Below are 18,699 nucleotides of genomic sequence, written 5' to 3'. Positions count from 1 at the left end.
GGCAGGAGCTCAAAGGAATCTTTGAGGAAGGTCACATTCACGTTGAATGCTAATAATAGCCAGTAACTCAGTTTCACTACACTACACAAACATTAACTAGTCTTCAAATGCTGCCATGCAGGAGGAAAATACCTGTACCCTCAGTGCCAAGGCCACTGCCTCGTTCTGTCTCAGGCTAGAGGCAACAACATGGCACATGGTGAGGGCAGCTGACAGAACAGCAACAGTGAGACTTCTAGCAGATGGTGCAGAAAGGAAGTTGTTGACACTGCCACTGCACTGTAACTCAGACAACTTCAAGAGTCAGTAAGACATTCAGGTATGAAAGTTGTATAAGAAGCCATGGTCAATTTAACTGCAGCCCAAATGTAGAAGTGTAAGAAATATGCTTTCATAAAATTTAAGCACATTTTTAAAAATTCTAAGGAAAGCAGATGGTTTTTAACAAATACTTTCTCCTGGTGATTCTGAAACTCAAATATTGCACTAGCATAAAACTGATCTTATTGATCTCAATCACCCATTCTGGGGAAAAAAATACACAGAATGCATAGCACATTATGGAAGGTTTTTCCCCTGTTTTTAGTAACTGAAATTGTCTTAGGAAAGTAGTTGTTTATGATCTGATAGTATTGCCTTAAAGAATCATGATGCTATTAAAGAATCATCCTGCTATTTTTGCACATTACCTTTCCAAATATACTCAGCCTCTTAGGATCAATGAAGGGCTGTTTCAAGAGTGATCTGCAAGGAAAAAAAGTAGTTGGTAAAGTTAAATGGTGAATTTTATTCTTGAATCTAGTATGTAAAGAAAAGTACTTTTACAGTAAAGGAGTCGTCATACATGTATATCAGGTAGAACAAATGACACCAACAAAATTATAGCACTGGAAAATGTAATTTGCTTTCTAATTCCTTTCTATATGGCAAAGAATTAGTGTTGGGTTCATCTCAACTAACTTTAGATATCTGAATTTGAGCATGTTGCGTAAATTGCCCATTTACATCTACTCTTCAGTTAGAGAAGAGAGACACAAACAGCTGCTCTCCATCCATGTTGGAAACCTCTCTCAGTCCAGGGAGAATCACCATCCAGAAATGGCAGGATCTTCCACCAACTAGAGCTTAAATGACTGTATTTTACCAGGTGCCTCGTTTTTTGACAGCTAAAGCAAAGTAAGATGAATGCAACTACTTGAATCTAGATAATTACCCAAATAATTAGTTCTCTCATCAAGGCCATAAATCAGCGATGGTGAATTTTATACAGAAAAGAAAAAAACAAAACCCAAGGGCAAAATCCAATTGCTTTTGAGGAGACCAAACCAGCTGCAGTACCTCCTCTCAGCCAAGGGCACCCTCCCTTTTTCCCATGCAGCGCATCCAAAAAGAGGCCAGATGCAATGTAGCCTAAAAACCACCTCAATATTTGAGCAGAGAGCTCAGAGAGCACTGCTGCATGTGGCCTGCTTCTGATATGGCCTGGGTGTGCACATGAACACTAGGAGCCCTATTGTTCAGGTATGTCAGGTCAGAGACAGCTGTCTACTCATTCAATGGCTGAAGCAAAATCCCCTTTCAAAAGAAGAAAGAAACAAAAAATAATCTCTGACTTAAAAACTGTCTTTCCTTGAGAATCTCTAGAAAAAGTCCATCCAGACCTTGATGCTAGTCATTTTGACACCCTGGGTAGAGTGTTGTCAAAGTTGTGTATGATTACTACACAGATGGAAATGACTCCTTTCCGTAGTTGGTGGATTTACATCAGCCTAAGAAGGTTAATGGAAATGAGAAATAACAGGCCTTTGCCTAATTTTTGCTCTTATTTACACCATTATAATGCTATTTGGTTTGTCTGATTACTCCACAACTCTCTGATGAAAATGAGAGCAGCATCCTATCGTATAGGCCTAAAATATTGTAACACAACTGCTCACATGTGTTGAAATTTTCCTAAGGAATACAAATACAAATTCACTCAGGTGATGTATTTAGATTGCACGTGGAAGGACAGCTTTATCAAAGAGAAGCACCAACACAGAAAAGCAAACACTTCCTTGACCTTTAATTTGCTGTTTGTAATGAAAAGATTATTGTTTCAAAGTGTGCAACAAACTTGCACATTCAAATTCAAACTTTGCATTAAAGACAAACATTAATGGCATTCTCTGTGCAAAGAAAACATTCTGGGCAGTTTTATTTAAAAATGCTTGTTTATCAAGGTACTGAAGCAGGGTAAAAGAGAAGAAAAGGCTGCACATACGTACTCTACGGCTGCTATTTGGTCCTTCACTTCCACTGATCCTAAGCACCGGTGGACCTCCTGTAGAATCTTAAGGCCTTGAAATCCACTCCCTCTGCCATCAAATCGAGCTACGATGACATTATCAGAGTTGACAAGCACTGAGTCCCAGTCAACGTGAAACTTATCCGTAACCAACTGGCTGCCTGGAGCTTCATCACTGCAAATACCAACACACCAGACACAAACGAAGACTATTGACAATGTGATGCACTTTGCCAATCTCCGACATTTATTTAACCTAGATGGCAGAGCTCAGTGGGTTATGTAATCCTGCTGAATTACTGTCACTTCCATCAATACCATCACATTAGCTACTTCATTCCTGCAGCAGCAGGAAGCAAAATAATTTCTTTCATTTTATAATCACAATGTTGCAGTGTGGCCAATACTTGAATATTCTTCATAGAAAGGAACAGAAAATGACAGCATGTAATAGTGCTTATAGTTTTATAAGGTAAACAAGCAAACAAAAGAACTTAAAGACTAATGTCTAGCTCAGTTCTAAGAGGGCTCATGTAGAATCAGTTAAGTCACATAAAGCTGAGAAAAAGGAAAATTGAGTACCCTGATTACGATTTTGAAAGATATATAATACTATTAAGAAGGATGTAATCTTAGAAAACAAAAATAACTGTGTTACTGTATCCTTGAATGGATTTTTTTAAATAGAGTACAAAAACCCCTAAAGTACACATGGGAGAAAATGATATTTTCTCCTTCCAAATTCATAGCAAGAGATGGATGCAGGCAGGAGTGATAAGTTTATTTTATGACTATAAAAACAACAAAAAAGGTGGTTTACAGCAGAAAAGGTGAATAAAATGGGAGAATACAGTTTCTAGAGGAACAATAAGCATTTTCTATTGAAGCCAAATATACTACTTTCTTTCCAAAGAAAACAAAATGTCAGTTTTAAAAGGGAAGCTTGTTCATTATTTTTGCCCTAAGATAAACACAGAAAAAGAGAGCAGGACACCATGAATTTGTATAAAATGCAAAATACTTCTATGTAGGCCACATCTGTCAGGTGAATGCAAATTTCAATGTAAAAGTGTTTGTGCTGGCTGTATGGAAATTAGATTGGACAGCGCCTGTAGGATCATCCTGTCTAAGGTGAATGAGATGAAGACAGAAATTATTTTGCCAAAAAGACTTACATAACCCTGGGGGGAAGAGAGATAAAAATCTCCTAAAATAACTACTGCTTTACATGTACAATAATGTGCTAATTCAGTACCTGGTTTTTGCCACCTTTCAGGTAATGGCTCTATTAGCAAACACTTGATGAATACATATGTTCTCAAATTCAGTCAGACCTACCTAACGTAGGTTGCAATGTAGGTTACTTGGCTGCAGACTCAGTCAGAATATGTTGTGCTTGATACACCATTATCCTGTGCATCGAGTTTATACTTGGCTTTATAAATATAAAGGACGGGCATTGTTTAGTTTGCTTACCCAATGTAGTTGTGATTATACTAATTGTTAACAATGTGGGGTAATGAATTTGGAAATACTGACTGTTGAGTGAACTCTGAAGAACACACATATTTCAGAAGTGTATTATCATTATTAATTACAGTAAGAGCAGTAGAACAATTCCTTCTATTCTATTCCTTCAGAGCAATCTTTCCAGAAGCACTGTCCAGTAACACAGATGTTTTCATAGAGCTTTTACCACTATTTCCAATAGTAGCAGCCTCTGACTAGTTATATTTATTTTTTTTACGTTCTTCCAATTTTCCACAGTAAGATATTATGTCAACAATGTCCTTGTCTGGCTAGCTATCTTTCCAATGGTTTAATGCACTCCACACAAATGAAAATATCACGAGTCAGCCTGCTTCCCTCCCACCTAATACAAGACCAAAACAAATACAGTGTTTGCATTTGTTTTATATATGTTAGACATCTAGGTTATATATGCATGTGTATATATATGTATTATATGTCTAGACACTGGGAACAGGGGAAGAACTTTTACATTTGTGACCATTCTCTAGATCAGAAAGTGCTTAAAACTAAAGCAGGTTTTAAATGAAAGATGACACCCTCAGATTATTTATTCTATTAAGAATGGAACAACAGACAGAACCTCAGCAAGATTCTTAATGGGCAAGAACTGACAGGGATGTTTTCTCAAGCTCCTTCTCTGCAGGGCCACAACAGAGCTACTTTTAGGCTCAGACTTTACAGACTATACATCTTCCACCCGTGCATGATGGGCTGTCTGACGTATTGCTTTGGGAAGCAATTTTCCAGTGTCTAATTTATTTCAAGAATGTCCATATAAGTAGTCTGTGACAGGCATTTAAAGCCATTTCCATTGAGGTACATGTCAAAATTCCCATTAGCATCAAAAGGTCTTTTTACTCTTCAGCTGCTACTATAAAATAATACTGATTATCTGAGGTGTGCTTCTGTCCTCCACAGAGAGACAGCATATATTCTATGTACCATTTAGGTCCCACTTTTAACCTTTTAAATAGGGCTTCTGCAAGGTATTAATCCTTTATACAAGTTTGAACATCACCCTGAGGGCTCTATAACAAAGCAAGTTTATTACTACAGTACAGTAAGAGATGCACAGCTTGATCTGTGAAGTTTGCCTTGGGATTACAGCTATCTCAAAGGTCAGTTTTTGTTTTATGCTCATCACTACTTACAGCCTAATTAAATTAACTACTGTTCACTGGTACCCTCTCCATAGAATTATTTTTTGACCCCGCTAGTAAGCCTAGAAGAAAGTCTCTGCCATTTATGCTTGGCTGTAATATTAGCGCAAAAGTCTTCTTCCCACCTGACTGGATGCCATAAGGGAACCACAGACTAGCCAAAGCATTGCAGCAAAATCCTACAGGGGATAAAACAATGTTACCAGACAGGCTGTTGCGGTTGTATTCTGAGCAATACTCCTCTGTCACTCTGCTATCAGGACTGCAGAAAAATTTGTTACAGGTTTTGATCCACTAAGTGGCAAGATTTTAAATAGGAATTTCAGACCTTTTAGGGCTGAGCAAGTAGAAGGAGAAACAAATTTAAGAGATACATATCAGATCACTGCTTAATTTCCAGCACATCTCTTTCTATTTCTGCAAAACAGTGGATTTGATACAGCATAAAGAAAAGGTAACCTGAGAGCAAATATGTGAGAAACACTACAATGCAGAGGATAAAAATCTCTGCAAAGATACAGCACTGATAAAAGTAATATTTTCCTTACTGTGAAAGTGATTGGGGAAGGTGAACTTTTTACAAAATGGGTGTAATAGAAAAAACACTTCATATTCAGATTCACGAGCATCTCTTTCACAAGCATCAGCTTTCAAGCACACCCATCATAACTGGTAAAAAATCAGGGAACACAAATAGTCTTAAACTTCACCGACAGAAAATTCCAAATGTTTTCTCTCTGTTCATACACTCTGTTTAGATATATCAGACTGCAAATAAAAACAGATAGTGTGTTTACAACTCCTGCCTGCAGATACGGCCAAACAAATTAAAACACATCACCAGAAGTGATTCCATTACTAGGGTAGAATCATATGATAGACAGGATTGAAGTGGGAAGCACAGCAGAAAAATAAAATTGTTAGTCTTAAAATATCTTTCTGAAACCCTTGAAGCTTATAAAGTGCAATTTTGATAACAGGAGACACTGGAAGTGAAGTTTTGAATCTCCTCATCATTTTCTAAGGAAGATTAAATAAGCATTTTAATCCCATAGTAAGATACGTGCTGCTGTGGGGAACTGCAAAAGGAGCTCAACTATTTTCCAAGCTTTTTGGGAAAAAGAATGAAGAGAAAGGGAGCAAGGCCATCACCACCCATAGCATCAGGACTGCTACTGCAAATGAAACAGCTGGAGTAACCCTCCAGTTAACTCTCTTTTAGCTTCATCTAAATGAACTTTCCCTCTGGGCCTTGAAAAATATTACAAAGAATGTGGAAGAAAATCTACAAGAGTAGAAAAATAAGACTCTCCATCAAATACTTTGATGTAACAGCAACACAATTGAGCAGTAAAATATTGCCACACTCAGAATCACAGAATCATCATGGTTGGAAAGGACCTCTGAGATCATCAAGTCCAACCATCTACACAAAAAAACCCCAGACAAAACACCCACTTGGCAGGGGCAGGATGAATACAGGCACTAGATGGATGGCTTGCAAAGGGTTACAGTACATCAGATCTCAAGTAGTTCTCAATATTTGCATTATGCCTCTCTACATGTCTTCTACTGTTAAAATGAGTTATTCTCTAAGCTTTAAAAAAATCTTCAGTTCCAACTCTACCATCTTTACTTGCTATCAGTCCCAAGTGCGTATTAACTGGAGGCATAAACAGGTTTGATTGCCTGTGCAAGTCCTAAAACTTTCATCATTTCAATACCAGATGAAGTGATTCCCTTTTATTATAAAAATATAAGGAAACAAGTAAATAAACAAACAAACCAACCAAAACCTCTTGGAGACAATTCATTGTTACTTTGGAGAACACCTGTTCTTTTTGCCTTCAAAGATCAAACCAAACTCTCCACTGATTTACAATATCCATTTACATACTGGACAATTTTAAACGGTGTTAAATAATAAATGCTGACATTTAAGATACACTATCTACAGATTTTGAAGGAATGAGGTTAATAATGTTCAAGAAAAAAATAAAGAATTATTATCACCTCTCATTTTATTATCCAGATTAAATGTCAGAGTCTTTACTTAATAATTTCCTATGTGTTACCAAGGAGTGTATCTTCCAACTTTTTTAATGAGTAAGGTGAAGCAAAATGAGAATATCAAGTATCTGAAATTTAAACTTTGATCTTAATTATATAGAAAAGAAATGATAATCACTCTTTCAGGCAATTACTGTACAGCTCTCTAATCTATAGCTACACTGTATGTATTATATCAGAAGGAAACTGAGTGTGAAATGCATTAGAGGTTTAGAAGGATAAGTGGAAGAAAGCTGAGTGTTATAAACTATTTAGCATTTTATGGCCTATACATCACAATTCTGTAAAGTAAAATAGTGCTAGCCAGCACAACTGGTTTCTGCTTGAGACTTATCTGTTCCACAGTTCAGCCATACACATGGACATACATTTTAACGTAGCAAAAAATGATCTTCTTTTTGAGCGTTGCAGGATGCTTTGCAACTGCTAATGGATGAATCTCCACAAAACATTTATGATGAAGGTTAAAGGATATTCAGGGCCTGGTACTTTAACTGAGCTTGTGTCTACATGAAGCTATACTGAGTTCACACCCAGCTTTTACATCAGGATCAGGGTATAGGCTCCCTTCCAGGATTCAGCTTTAACACTCAGACACCTGGGTGGCATGTGCTGGACATTCAAATTTAGATGTAGGCATCCTTGCATGGATATAGGAACCTTACTACAGCCATGCACCTTTGATATAGCTACAGGCTGTCAGTGACTAAAAAAAATAAATTACCAAATAATACCAAATTTTCCCCCTTTACCTATTTCCACCTTCAGTTCTTGAGATTGTAACCCTATTGAGCCAGAGAGCACTCTAACACCACACAGAAGCTGCTGCTGAAAACATAGAGTAAAATGATGAACCTCAGCCACTAAACCCCCAGTTCATTCTGAGTCAGTGAAACTACTCACCAGTGCAAAAATCCTGCAGACAGAGCCTAGAACACACAGGCAAGCCAGATCCTGGCAAAATGTATGACACAGGGATAATTGTCCCCAGACGTTGGAGCGACTCTGAAGCAACCACTGAAGCCAAAGAGCCAGTCAGCCTGTTAAATCTTGTATACCAGATTTACTCTCCATACTAGGGGTCAAAACCTATATGCACTTAAAAGCTTATATGCACTTAACTAGGCTTTTAATTTGTACTGCAGAGATATATTAGTTGAATTTCAGGCTTAAAATAACATTTTCTTTTCCTCACCTTCCTTCTCTCCCTCTCTTTTTCGTAAGTCCTTCTCAAATTGTAGTGTTACTAAGATGGAAAGCAAAAGCCACCTCCTATCTGATCATACTTCACTTTTCCAGATATATAACTTCTCTTTCTATAATCTAAGTGCATGTCACCTCTATCAAGATGTTATATAGAACCTCCTTTCCAAAAAATGGATATACAAGTAAAGCAATATTCTTACCCAGAAAACTGGAAAATATTATTTTTCAAACTTTGAGCAGCAAATTATCAAACTTTATGGTAATTGTATCATAACTGAGAATCAAAGCAAGAAAGTAGTTGCAGCTGAACAATACGAAAGGCAGCACTTGTTATCAGTCACTAATACAATTCCTGTCTAGCACCTCTTGCAGTAGGATCAGGGTGTTTCTCAGTCAGCACCAACAGTACCACTCTGGGACTCAGGAAAGTAAAATATTTGGGAAATTATATCACATACACAACTATTCAGTGTTTCCTATAAAAGCTACATGGTCTTCTTGGACCTGATTACATTTTGGGTTTTTTTCAAGTATTGCTTTTGATAATGAAATAAACCTTAGGATGTCAATTTGGAGTTGTGTGGGTCAACAAATTACCCTCTGCATGCACACAGGCTTCCAATTGTTCTTTCCCAAGAGCTAGGCAGAATTTATTAAGCTCAAATAATCACCCCACAAGGGAACCTCCTATAACTTCAGTGACAGTTCTCAGTTTTGTATCTCATTTGGGGACATATTTAACACAAAAAATGATCGCTGGCAACCTTAGTTTAAAGTCTGTAAAAAGCTGCTGAAGAAATAGAAATTCTTTGCTTTCTAGGGAAGAGGGGAACACTACACAATTACAAGAGCCAGGGGAGGTTTCAAATTTCAGTTTCATCCTTTCATTAGTTCATAAGGGTTTCTAAAAATAGCTACTACTAAAGCTAGTGTTGAGAATTCCATATTGCAAAGGTAAGGATTTGACTAAAAAGAAGCAATGTCTCCATATTATAAAGGTAGATACCACAATGTGTATTCATAAGTGGATGAATTTCCTTTTTATCCCACTTGCACATCATAAAAAAAATAAAATAAAATTATAAAACATATCCATACATACTGGTTCCTGAAAACTTTACCAAGTTTAAATTGAGATCCTGCTCCAATATTGTTCTCACTTATTTCAACTCTTGATATCTAAAACCATTTCGTAATACTAAATCTATTCCTTAGCTTTTCTTTTTCCTTTTCCTTGGCATTTTTGGTCTTGGCCTTCTTGGCCTTGGCATTCTCCAGGTTCTGATCCTTCCCTCCTGTCTTCTCTAGGTTCTACTTGAGTGTATAGTATCAAATTCTACTATAACTGTATATGGTGGATGATGTACTATGACTTACAAAGGCAAGCATTACACTGCTAACACCTTAGTGTTTCCTTACTGTCAGAAAAAAGAATAAGCAGAAGCATTTACAACTGCCTGTAATGCTGCTGGTGTCAACTCACAGTTAGTTGGTTTGCCTTTGGCACACTTAAAAAACCTGCTTAAAGTATAATCAGGTTTCAAAATCATGCTAGCAAATATCACAAAGATAAAATAATCCATGTGTCCTGCTTCTCCACCTGAAAAGAAAACCCTGTTCATGAGCCACTTAAAGCACCTCCACAGCTGCTGATAAATACCACTAAAAAATCTGAGCTTTTAAACACAACCTGGACTTAGAAAGAAGTAGTTTTATGCCTCTCTATCCTATTATCTAAGATCTGATCTGAGTAGAGAAATGTGGAATCACTCAGCAGCTCAAGCTCATACATTTGACCTCACATGCAATAATAACAATCTCTGCTGTCAGGAAGGGGTGGACTGCTCCAGGTGATACAGCTCCTCTCATGGCATTTTCATGAATTTAGCAGTGCACTCCTACATCTGTGTTAGTGAAATTCACATTGATTCCTTCCAAATGGCACTGGAAGAAGATCCAAATGTACAGAAAAGCCCTCTACAAGCACATCAGACCCATGCTGAGCTCAGGTGGAGAGCAACAAATAATGCCCTTGAAAGCTGCCTGACTCTGAAAGAAACACACACACTACTTCTTTTCAAAAAGACAGCTCAGGTTGCCAGGAGTACCTCCTTCCTCCCATAGAGGTTTTCTACAAACATCTACAGACTGAATCATGCCTATAATGCCTTGAGCCATTGATGTTCAAAAGTAGTTTATTCTTCTTTCCAGTGCATCTTAACTGAGCCCCTCTTACAAGCTCAACCCATTTCTATCAGAGGTAAAACACACACAAAAAAAGGGGGAACAAGATCTGATTGAGATCCTCTGTGGGTAGGGATCAGTATGGGTCCAGGAAAGGCTGCAGAACTACTCACAGCTACACCATCAGAAGGGCCAGACCCTCCTGTACATAAAAGTACAATGAAACAGAGCTGTTTGAAAAGTTAAAAAAAAAACAACAGGCATCTCTGCCAGATGGCACCTATAAAAAAATCTTCCCAAGAGCAAGCCTTTTGATTACCAAATTGAATCCAAGAGGTAATTTTCTTACACAAGGTAAAAAATAATTTTCCTATTACAGAGTTAAATGCTTTCTCTGAAGTACTTTTTTATTATTTTGAGTGATTCTACACAGATACTTACATTATTAATAGGAGGGCATACTGGTTTCGATCCGTGAAATCTCTTGGCAGAGACAACTGTAAAGGGAGTTCTTTTAAGAAAAGAACAAAACATTAAAGGCTGGTAGTTACACAGATGAAAAACAGTTACATTGCCAGAAAGCTTTTGGTTTGTTAAAACAATATTTTGCCAAATTTACCGTAATCCTCAATGTGAAGCATCTTAATTTCAGTCCTGGAACTCTTTTTCTTAAAAGCAGCTTCTTCCAACACAGCATTATCTTCCAAAATATAAAACTCTGTAGAAAACAGGAAGACAAAGCAAGTTAAAAGGTCAGAGATAAATCAAGATTGAAAAAAAAATAATGAAAAAGAGACAAATTTGCAATGATAAATCTTGTAATGGATTCCTTCTGTAAATACTTTTTCATAATGCAATGGCTTTGCAATTTAGGAACTGAGCAATCAGTTTAATTCAAAATATATACATCTATTCAACTTTCTGGCTTCAGCAGGCTTTGTTTTCATTATGCACTGACAATGAAACTGCTGATGAACAATGTGAATAGTGTTATCCCTGACAAATACTAAGACCAATGGTTACAGGGAAAGGCTAGTCTGCTGTGCAATATCCTCAGTCTCAGGCAGGCAACTTCTTCAAGCTACATGTTCCAAGTCAATATTCAGCCAGCCGAGCTCTGCTTTATCTCTGCATGTCCTCCATCTTCTCCACTTCAGTCAAGAGCAAGACTTCAATTTGTTTTAAAGCTGCAGATAGATTTGAAACAAACCTTTTGTACATGAAAGCATGATGAATTAGGGGGTTTTGTTTGTTTATTTTCTCTTTTCTTTTATTCAAATTAGCAATCTTGCTTCAAAAATGTAGATTTTTTGAAGATTAAACAACAAACCCTCCACGTAGGGCCAAAATGGGTAATCTAAGGCAAATGTTTGTTCTGGGCAGTCAACCAAACTGGTATAATTGTAGTCTGAGAAAGGAATAATTGAAGTATTCCTTAATCATTGTTTTATGAATTGAACAGGATAATCTAATCTTGCATTGGAACATTACTGGTAAATTACCTCTTTCATTATTTGGTGTCTTGTTACAACAACGTCTCTCTATCTTGACTTGCTTTGTTTTGCTCTAAGATGCTGTATGTAATAATTCACTATTAACAGTATCTTAGATACAAGAAGTATAGAACAAAAGTCTGACTTCACAGAATTGAGAAGTTCTACAGAATTCAATTCATTTATTTTGAGCAGTAATAGCTACTCCTTATTGGGCTGGATAAAACTCGCTCCCCTTGGTGTGCTATGGCACTCAGCTTTGCAAATACTATCAACAATGACATTAAAAAACAGGAAAAATGGAAGTAAAAGTGCAGACATTAATTAACACCTGATAACATGACACTATTGATCAGTATGCAACTTCAACATGCTCTGTTAGGGCCCCTGTTGTAGCTGCAGAGTGGCTGCTCATGACAAAAGGGATGCAGACAAGTACAGTTCAGGACTTTTGAATTCTGGGAAAAATGCTGGGGATAATCTATTGAATTAAATTACATTACATAAGGATTGGTTTAGTGGTTCTGAATGGAAAGATATCTCCTTTTGCCTGATCCACAACTTCATGCTCTATGGAGCCTCAGTGGAGTTGGTGGTAGAAGAGTTGTCACCTCTGCCGCACCAGAGAAAAACCTAAGTGAGGAAAATTCTGCTGCTGCAGGACAGTCTTTCACTACAAAGCACCTCAAGCAGCCAGGAGACAACAATAGATTTGGTATCAATCTACAGAAAGCAATGAGTAAAACCTGAAAATGAGAGGTACTGAATACCCTTCTGAAAAGCTTTTATTCTTGGATTTGCCATAATTGAAAGTGTCAGTGGAGTTGCTCTGATTTGAAAAATGTTAGAGAAGAACTAAGGTCATTGTATGTAGGCCAAATTTTCTGATAATCTCTCAAAAGACTGCACCTTACTTCAAAATAATTGGATTGCAACTTTAACAACATCTCTAAAAATGCAGGTGTGTCATATATGGAAGCATAGTTGACAAGAAAGTGAAATGGATGAAGCCAATCCTGCCATCTATTTAACTCACATGTAAAGAGAAAATGAATGATGCACACATAGCATAAAACACATTTGAAAAGCCTGGAAAAGTTCAGTCATTGATTAACTTCTTTCCTTATCATTTGTAGATAGGGATGTACTAAGAGGTAACTAATAGAACTTTATATGAATGAGCCACCTATTAGTTTTCATTTACTTGTAACTTCCTTTCCTCTCCCCGACACTCCCCAGACCAATCAAGGACAGTAAGAAGATACACCTTAGCCATAGGGAATACTCACTTTCAGTATTACTTGTACTGTGCACACTAACAACTGGAACGCCTGGCCCTGTTTTGAGGAGAGAAAAAAAAAACAACAAAGGGAGTGTAGGGTAGTTAGTGCTCAGTATTTCAGTCAGTAACAAAGACTAAGAACACCAGTGACCACATAAGGCCAGATCCTGGAAGCCCCATACACACTATTCCCTTCAAACATAGCAGTAACTCCATGGGTGTCTCTTGAGAAGGACACAGGTTAGAGTATGGTACCAGCAAAGTGTGAAATGGACACTGCCTTCTGCCTGCTCAGTAAACAATTTTTTGCACCATTCTTTAATCTCCATGTTTTAGCTAGAAGTGAAGAATAAAGAAATTCCAGAGGCACTTAATGACTCTATTTAAAATACAGCAGTTCGACATTCAGAAACAGTAACTGTAGGTTGACTGGGAAGTGAATTAATGTTAATATTCATTTATGTTTTCCCTGTAAAAACCACCTACAGAGGTGTTGAAAATTATCAAATATTTCACTTAATTTTCTTCTTAAGACACCTCAGCTCTGAAAGACCAAGAGATTCACAGTTAAATCTAGGTGTAATGAAATCTAGTCTTCTCTCATGGTAATGTCAGATACTGTATTTTACTGTTCCACTGAGAAACAAAAAGCACCGAGAATAGTTCTCCATGTTATTAAGTACTGTGCAAATGCACAAGATGGCACGTGAAACTGGGCTGACCAAACACTCAGCACACTCAGAAGTACAGCTGATATCCCTGCTCTGAGGACTCCTGCTAACTGTAAACTTCCAAAAGAAAATGTGTGTCCCCACCCCCAACACTGAATCTCTAAACAGGAAACTTAGTTTTATCTCAATGACACAAGAGTTGGAATTCCATTCAGGCAGTCATGTCTGGGCTAGGGAGGATGATGCAGGAAAGCTGAAGTCCCTGAGGACCCCATGGTAATGAAGGCCTGGACCTTCTGAAATGAGGAGTTCCGACTCCTCTGTTTTGGAGGAAAAGTTTCCCTTTGAGAGCATTTCAGAGACAGAGCTTAATTTATGTGTTTTGAGTCATCCTGAGAAGGCTGTCTCTCTCAATTAAAGCATGAGCCTAGGGAAACTTAAATACCTGAAATAAATAACATATTGCCATTCATAGCCTCTGACAGCCTCCACTGTAGTTTTCTATCAATTGCATTCTCTGCCTGAAGGGAGACTATTGACAAAAGTCTTACTGGTAGATCATTGACAAATCAGTTTTCTGCCCTAGGTCTTCAAAAGATAACTTCTTCAGATGTTTCTCTCTTTGTTTTGCTTTGTTTTTCCAGCTCTTTTTATTTCCTCTGAATTTGTCATTTTTCCTTGAAGTCCAATTTAAGAAAAATAGTTGCTGGTGAAAACATTGGCATTTTCTAGGCCAGCTCTATTTGTCGTACTAAAAGATGGAAAAATGGTGACAAGTTTTGAAAAAGGGAGATTACAGTAGATTAAAAAGTTAAAAAGCCGATCAGAAAAGAAGACAGACTTGTATTACAGCTCATCAGAACTAAGCACAGCTCTTGAATTTCCCACTGACCTCCAATAACTAATGCTAAACCCACAACTTACTTCCAGCAGTACAAAATGGGAAAAACAGTTACTCCTCTTGTGAAGTACTTTATTTGAGTGGAAAAAGTAACATCTCTTAGTGCATAGGAAGTACTAAAGGAAAAACCCACAAGCACTGTAGAAAATAAACGTAAAGACAGTGTTTGCTAAAACTCAGAGGCTCTAAAGCTGGTCCTCCATCCACTGGGCTAGAAATAACTCCTCACTCTGGAGACTCTCTGAAGATGGACAGAGCCTGGTATACTGAAAGGTCTCCTGCCTGAGTGTAACTAAGAAGGAAAAACTATCCTAGTTACAGTGCTGAAAGTAAACAGGAGGTGGAAGAAACTTGTATAGATCAAACCAGGCCAGAGTCCCCCATGGACTCTTCTGGGCAAATTGCTGTTGTAAAGATTCAGTCAGGATTTTTGTTGTTGGAAAATTATGTAAGCACAGAGTGGTGTCAGTGTCTCCTTGAAGCAGTTTATCTCCTACTCTTACAAGCAACTCCTTGCAGAAGAGTTTTAACACCTGCTCAGCAGTGATGTTGCCATCAACTTTGATAGTGCCAAATATCCACCCACCATGTGCACATTGCAGAGCTGTGGCAGTACATAGTGCCAATCTGCTGCTGTAATTGTTAAGCTCTGATAAAACACAAAACCTCTGAATAACACCAAGTTGACAACGATACATTAATGTCAGTGGTCGGAAAACTTCATGACAGTGTTTTATCATCCCTGCCAAACACCTGGAGCTCAGGACAGCCTACTAGTTGCCAACCCAGTAGAGTGTAGGTTCAATCCTGGGAGGATGATCTACAGTCTTACCAGCTCAGAGAACTGGCATCTCCAAATTCACTGAAAGTCAGGAGCTTGTCAGCAATTTCATGTGCTACCTCCTCCTGGCATCCACATTTTTATATCAAAGAAACGTGTTAAAAATGACACGCTGAATACACTTTGCTAAAATAACAAGAAACTCTGTTTTTGGGTCCTGCCACACCACTGATTCAGGGCACAAACCTCTTCCTAATTTACCAACCCTCCCTCTTGTAGGAATCTGAGACTTTGCCCAAAGGGACTGTGTTGAGCATGAGGGAAAACTCTGCTTAAACCATTAGGAGCTCATTACTTGTGCTGTCTACTCAGATGAGGGCCTCAGCACCAGCAACATAACTTCTGTTGCAGCTTCAAGCATCTACAAACCATACAGCTGGGATTTTTTCTAATCAGCTATGTATTATAGGCGCACTTCTGAAAAAAACCCAACAAAACGCCACCTTATTTTAGCCAATATATATTCATAGTTTACTTGTTTGAACAGATTCAATTCTCAAGCTGGCAGATATTTTTTGTGTAAAAAAACCTGTGCAGTTGCAAGACAGAAAAAATGCATGCAAATAGAATGGGCTATTCACATGTATTTCAGATGAATTGTGTTCTACTCTTTTCAATCTGATGCTAGTTAACCAAAAATACTGGGAAAACATTTGTAAAATATGGCAATTTTCAAGATCAACAGGTCTAGCTATACACTTTATTATTGATTGTCTCATGCTTTTCTGAACCTAGTTTTATAATCCTATTTATCAGTATTTGTTTCTTGGGTGGAGGTTATAAATTCCCATTGTGGGACAGTTCTAGCTTTCTGTTCATATACACCAGCTCTGAACCCAACTGGTGCCATTTGGTGCTACTGAAATGCAGCTAACAATAAAAAGCTAAAAGTTATTCAAAGAGGATCTGTCTATGTGGATTAAACCACACCTGGTGTTTGGCAGATACTCACATACACATACATGTGTGGGTGAGTGTGTATAGACACACTGTACACACGTGTATACAGAGATGGAGGCACAGTCTTAAAGAAAGCAGGCCCTCATTTTTAACTAGGTACAGCTGCACAAGATAAATCCTGATACACAACATAATGAAGCTGTTAGGAACCACAGTGCCCTCACTATACATTCCACTCTAATTTTTTTTTTTAGTGAAGGATTTTTATTTAGGGTAAATTTAAGAGTCAACATTCTTTACTAGGATTGAAGGGTTAGGATTGGAGCAGCCTTCTGATATCACTTGTTATTTAGCTTTTTACACAGAACATCTTTACTTACAGTCTTGCAAAAAGCTCTGTACAGAATTTTGAGTAACCCACCTCTGAGCTAAATGTTACACTCCAGCCTAATGCTCTCCCCTCAAGGGAATATATTAATTCAGAAGCAAACACAGTACTATTCCATGCTGTGCATTTGACTTACCTTTACAGTGCAGTACAAAATGCCTGTTCATGGGGCTGAACTTTGCACTGAAGTATGTGCATTGGTCTCTCCAGAAGTTACATGAGAGACACTGACGATCCAATGATCCCACTGTTGATACACTGGAGAAAAAAAGTTGATTAGAAACATTTTCCATTGGAATAAAACACCATAAACCAAGACGTAGCTCATCAGAGTGACAACATCTGTTCTACTCCCTAAAATTGCCAAAATATCACTGTCTTAATTTGTGCATGATGCAAACTGTTTTCAGATGACTCAAGTGGACTAATGTTCTGTAAAGTGAGCAATGTGTACAGGACGCAAAACCTGCCCAAATCAGGACTGGGGTTGCAATAACTAGAATAACTAGCATTGCTGCAGGGTAACAATGCTAGTAGGACACCAAGAAAGGCTCAGTAACTTCAGATTTAAGCACTGAGGTTTGTATAAGGAGGAGGTTCTTTGCTTGCACATTAAATTGCATTATCAGACCCCACAAGTTTATTTAGAAGATTTTCACTACTTTAAAAAAGATAGTCATATTACATGCTTGTATTTATGTCTAGCTTTTTCAATGCTTATAATGGACTAGTGAAAACCTCAGTGTTAAAAGCATTTTGTGTTAAAATATCTTTCATTAAAAATAAAAAAGGAAAACATTGGCATTTTTAGTTTTGAAAAACTGTGATTCTTTCCTTGTTCCAGCTCAAGTGTACTAATTTTTACACAATAGAAATGATTAGCCAAACCCCAAAGCAGCAATTAAGCTGACAGAATGTCATCACAGCACTTAAGGCTTGGGATGAAGACGCTGTTAATGCAGCCTCATGCACTTCTTACCTGTGTAACTGCCTTCCTCTGGCAGATTCTTCAGTGCTTAGGAAATAACTGTGACCAAGAGAGAAAAATGTTAAACTCAGTTTAGTAAATTATCTAATTTGCGTGGTGTTTAGAGAAATGAGACACATCAGAAATAACATTTTTAAAAATTAAAAATTCCCAAATATACTTGAGAAGCAAATAAACCTAAGCTCCAAGATTAAACTTAGATTCAGCATACAAAGCAGTTATTTCATATGCTATATGATTTCATATTAAAACAGCAATGAATAGTATTTGTGGTTTCTGTTTAATATCTGTAATGCCCAGGAGCTCCAAGCGCAACCAGACCCCTTTCTACATATTACAAACACAGAACAGAAAGTTTTTCCTTCACTCCAAGAGTCTGCAGTGTAAATCCAAGGAGTATAAAAGGTCAATTAAATTATATCATAAGATACAATAGGTCTTATGATACCTGAAAGCCTTTTTGAGCTGTAGGACAATTTTTTCTTCTAGCTACAGACAGAAGCTGTCACCCTAGGCAAGGGTTTACATACAAGGATGCATGGGTGGAAAGAGGCCTAGAAGAGCTGCTGCAAGATTATCAAGGCAAGTCCGTGATGAGACCATGATGAGATCCCAAAAAGTTTCTGCTTGGAAGGCAGAAGGAGGGTAAGGAAGTCCTCTCAGGTGGCTTAGACAACCCACAGGCAGTTTGCCACCTCTGCAGGCTGAGTGCATTCAAATCTCATTTCTTATCTCAACTTTGGGAGAATTATCAAGATAGGTTTTCAACACTCATGGAAGAACTTAGCCAGAAAG

General features: G+C 37.7%; 1 protein-coding gene across 1 annotated transcript in view; it reads right to left on the bottom strand.

Moving 5' to 3' along the window:
• DPP10 (dipeptidyl-peptidase 10 (non-functional)) overlaps positions 1 to 18,699 on the bottom strand; it is a 74,079-nt gene that overhangs the window by 8,750 nt on the left and 46,630 nt on the right. The window contains exons 11-17 of the mRNA XM_010001295.1: positions 17,896 to 17,943; positions 17,053 to 17,174; positions 13,223 to 13,270; positions 11,060 to 11,158; positions 10,882 to 10,951; positions 2,268 to 2,462; positions 690 to 744 (exon numbers count right to left, since the gene is read on the bottom strand). Of these exons, the coding sequence (XP_009999597.1) occupies positions 690 to 744; positions 2,268 to 2,462; positions 10,882 to 10,951; positions 11,060 to 11,158; positions 13,223 to 13,270; positions 17,053 to 17,174; positions 17,896 to 17,943 (637 nt within the window). The remainder of the gene's footprint in view (positions 1 to 689; positions 745 to 2,267; positions 2,463 to 10,881; positions 10,952 to 11,059; positions 11,159 to 13,222; positions 13,271 to 17,052; positions 17,175 to 17,895; positions 17,944 to 18,699) is intronic.

This window comes from Chaetura pelagica, unplaced genomic scaffold (assembly GCF_000747805.2).
Source record: "Chaetura pelagica isolate M959 unplaced genomic scaffold, ChaPel_1.0 scaffold381, whole genome shotgun sequence".
Taxonomy (NCBI): domain Eukaryota; kingdom Metazoa; phylum Chordata; class Aves; order Apodiformes; family Apodidae; genus Chaetura; species Chaetura pelagica.
The sequence above is the reverse complement of the archived record's forward strand: the minus strand, read 5'-3'. Positions and strand labels throughout refer to the sequence as shown.